Below are 3,194 nucleotides of genomic sequence, written 5' to 3' on the forward strand. Positions count from 1 at the left end.
GCATTGGAATTAGGACTTGGGAAGTGGTTCCATAGCCAGGGGTGGAGCATAACCTGCTTTGGAATTAGGACTTGGGAAGTGGTTCCATAGCCAGAGGTGGAGCATAACCTGCTTTGGAATTAGGACTTGGGAAGTGGTTCAAAGCCAGGGGTGGAGCATAACCTGCTTTGGAATTAGGACTTGGGAAGTGGTTCCATAGCCAGGGGTGGAGCATAACCTGCTTTGGAATTAGGACTTGGGAAGTGGGCACTGGGGTGTCCCACCCAAAGTGTGTTCCTCAGCTCAGAAACATGCCAGCCACGTGTTCTTTCAACGCTTGCTCTGTTTTTCAGGTGAGGGCTTCCACAACTACCACCACACCTTCCCGTTCGACTACTCGGCCAGTGAGCTGGGCCTGAAGTTCAACCCCACCACGTGGTTCATTGACTTGATGTTCTGGTTGGGGCTGGTCACTGACCGCAAGCAGGCTCCCAAGGAGATGATCCAGGCTCGCAAGGAGAGGACTGGAGATGGCAGTGCTTGAGGAGTGATGCTTTTGCTGGGCCACTGCTGTCACACGGGTGGGTGGGGGGTGGGTGGGTGGGTGTGTTTGCACCCCCGTGCCTAGGGTGGATTTCTTTTCCTCTAGGTATGGCTTTTTCAGATCAGTTGGGCTGAATGAATTGCCCAGGAACAGGTTCAGCCCCAGCTTTTTTTTTTTTCCCCTTGATTGGCTGTCTCATGTCCAAACTCCAGTGTAAAAACGTTACGTATTATTTACTAATAGAGTTAAACAGGAGAGAGATTTGAGTTTAGTCACTGTAGTTTGTGTCTGAAATACATTGTAATTTGCTTGTTCCTGGTAGTCCTTGGAGAAGCTAACTATCCTTTCCTGCAGCTGGGGGAGATTTTTCTTTCTGCTCTTCATCACATGTGCTTTTGAGACATATCTCTCCCAGGGGATGGGACAGGCCCCAGTGTGCTCTTTCAGCTACAGGCTCGTGGGAAGGGCAGTAAGAGCACTGATGAAAACCAGGATGTCCATGGGGAAGAAAAAATCAGCCTAAATGTATGGAGACCTTAGTTTCAAAACCTGTGTTCTTTTGGTTAGCCCTGTTAGCCAGCCCCGTGCGCTGCTGTCTTTGCTAAATATGAAAACCATTTATTGCTGAGCAGGCTTTTGTGTTGAAGATTAGTCTCTATACAGGCCAAAAATACCAGCTGATGCTGTGTTGGGATGACTCCTTTGTTGTCGCATATACATTGTAATTTGTAAAGGCTCAACCATGTCTTTCAGCCAAATCCAGCTTCAGTGTTTGGAGACCTGAGTTCATATTCTAAGTGGTCATGGCCATTGGTGCATGCATGTTTTTAGCTCCTTTTGCACAAGAAGCCTCTTAATTTCTTCTTCTGCCTTTGACTGGTGGGGGTCTTTAGAAGACTGACCTTGATCTAAGTCAAAGTCTCTACTGGTATTTCAGCTGCATGCAACATCCATTGGTTTCTGAGCAACATGTGAAGACAGTTACGTAGCTTCTGAATTTGAACAGTTGCCTTGTTTTAAAAAACATAATAATAAAATATTAAAAAAGCTTTAAAAAAAAAGAAAAAAAAAGGCATGTGGAATTAATGGCACATATAGCCCTTTGTGTTAGATGATAGCCAGTGCAGGAGAGAGGCTTTGTACTGTCAGCACTGGAGCACTTTTGAAGGTAGAGGGCCTGATTTTCCATTTTCCAAAGGTCGCTGCCTTGCCCCTTGGACAGGGAGTGCCCGTTTTCCAGCTCGGCCTCACACCTTGAGCAAGGCAGGGATCTCAAGAGAACTGAAACTCAGGCCCGGGTATTTTCAGGAAAGATGTAGAACTGGAAAGAAAAATAAATAATAAAAAATAAAACAATTTTGGGTTTTGTTCGTTTCCTGTTTTGTTTTGGTTTTTTTTTTTAAAACGATGCCATATGATATTAAAAGAGTTGTCTTTTTTCTGTATTTCATCCAGCAGGTGTTTTAACAGTGTTACTTTGCCATGAATGATGTGTAAACTCTTGAGTGATTTACAATAAACAGTTATGAGTTAGACTGGCTGCTGTGCTTCATTTGCAGAAGTATCGCAGAGCCAAGGGCTTTGTGCACCACACATCAGAATTCCAGCAGTGTTTCACTTGGCATTTTCAGATATTCACTTGGTGCAGCATTTCCAAAAATATTTACCCCTTCATCATCTCAGGGTTCTTCCTCAGTGGAAGAGGAGTGTTGTCAAATGGAAGGGCACCAGGAGACTTGATTACTTTGGGCTTAGTGGCCAAGCTGATAGAGAGGGGAGATAAGAACATTCAAAAGGTTGAAAGGAGACCATGGCAAGATCTTGCATGTGAAAATCCCACTTCAATAGCAAAATGGTAGCAAAAATATGAAGTATTTTGTTTAGATTTTGCTGTAAGTTCTTTATTCTGCTGAGATGTGCCTGCAAACCACCTGGGGGTCACACTTGTTGTGTCTTCATTCGTCTGGAGTCAGGGCTGTTGGGCAGACACTGGAATTAGTCTTAAAGGAGTGGGAAAGGTCACCTCACCTACAAGGTCAGAAACCTCCCAGATCTGACAGCCCATTTTCACCCAGACCTGCTGGTAAGAAGGAAAGCTCAGTTGCTTCCTTCTTCACAAGGGTTGACAGGCAGCTGGAGGGTGGCAACAATAATTCAGTACGACGTAGGCGATGGCTTTGGACTCGGTATTTGAGGTTAGGAGCAAAGCTGGGAAAGATGCACAAATGCCTGATCTTATTGTTGCTCCCATTTGTGCAAAGTTGTAGTTTGGGGAACTGCAGTGAATGCACTTTACAGGCACATGGATACACATCTTCCTGTTGATCTTGATCATACTTCAGATACCTATTTTTTTTTCCTTTGTAATTGCTTTTACTTGGACTTCCTTCTCTCAAGTACACGGTGTACAAATAATTAACTGGCCCTGCCAAGAGGTACGTGCTGTTCTGAGCCTCTTGACTACCTGAAATAACAAGAGAATGCTATTATTTTTTTTTTTCCTGGCAGGTATAAGACAACTGCAGCAACTGCAGTTCCAGTGGGACTCAGGGAGCTGAGATTTGGAAACCATTGGCAAGGGTACCCAGCATTTTAGAAAAACTGGAAGTAAAGAAACACCATTCAGAAAAATAAAAGCTCCTCCAGCAAGTGTCTTGGAGCTTGTCTACAT

General features: G+C 44.5%; 1 protein-coding gene across 1 annotated transcript in view; it reads left to right on the top strand.

Moving 5' to 3' along the window:
- The window catches only part of SCD5 (stearoyl-CoA desaturase 5), a 17,472-nt gene extending 16,949 nt beyond the window's left edge, over nt 1-523 (top strand). Inside the window, exon 5 of the mRNA XM_009993879.1 lies at nt 333-523. Within this exon, the coding sequence (XP_009992181.1) occupies nt 333-523 (191 nt within the window). The remainder of the gene's footprint in view (nt 1-332) is intronic.
- The last annotated feature ends 2,671 nt before the right edge of the window (nt 524-3,194 follow it).

Source organism: Chaetura pelagica, unplaced genomic scaffold, assembly GCF_000747805.2.
Source record: "Chaetura pelagica isolate M959 unplaced genomic scaffold, ChaPel_1.0 scaffold210, whole genome shotgun sequence".
Classification (NCBI taxonomy): domain Eukaryota; kingdom Metazoa; phylum Chordata; class Aves; order Apodiformes; family Apodidae; genus Chaetura; species Chaetura pelagica.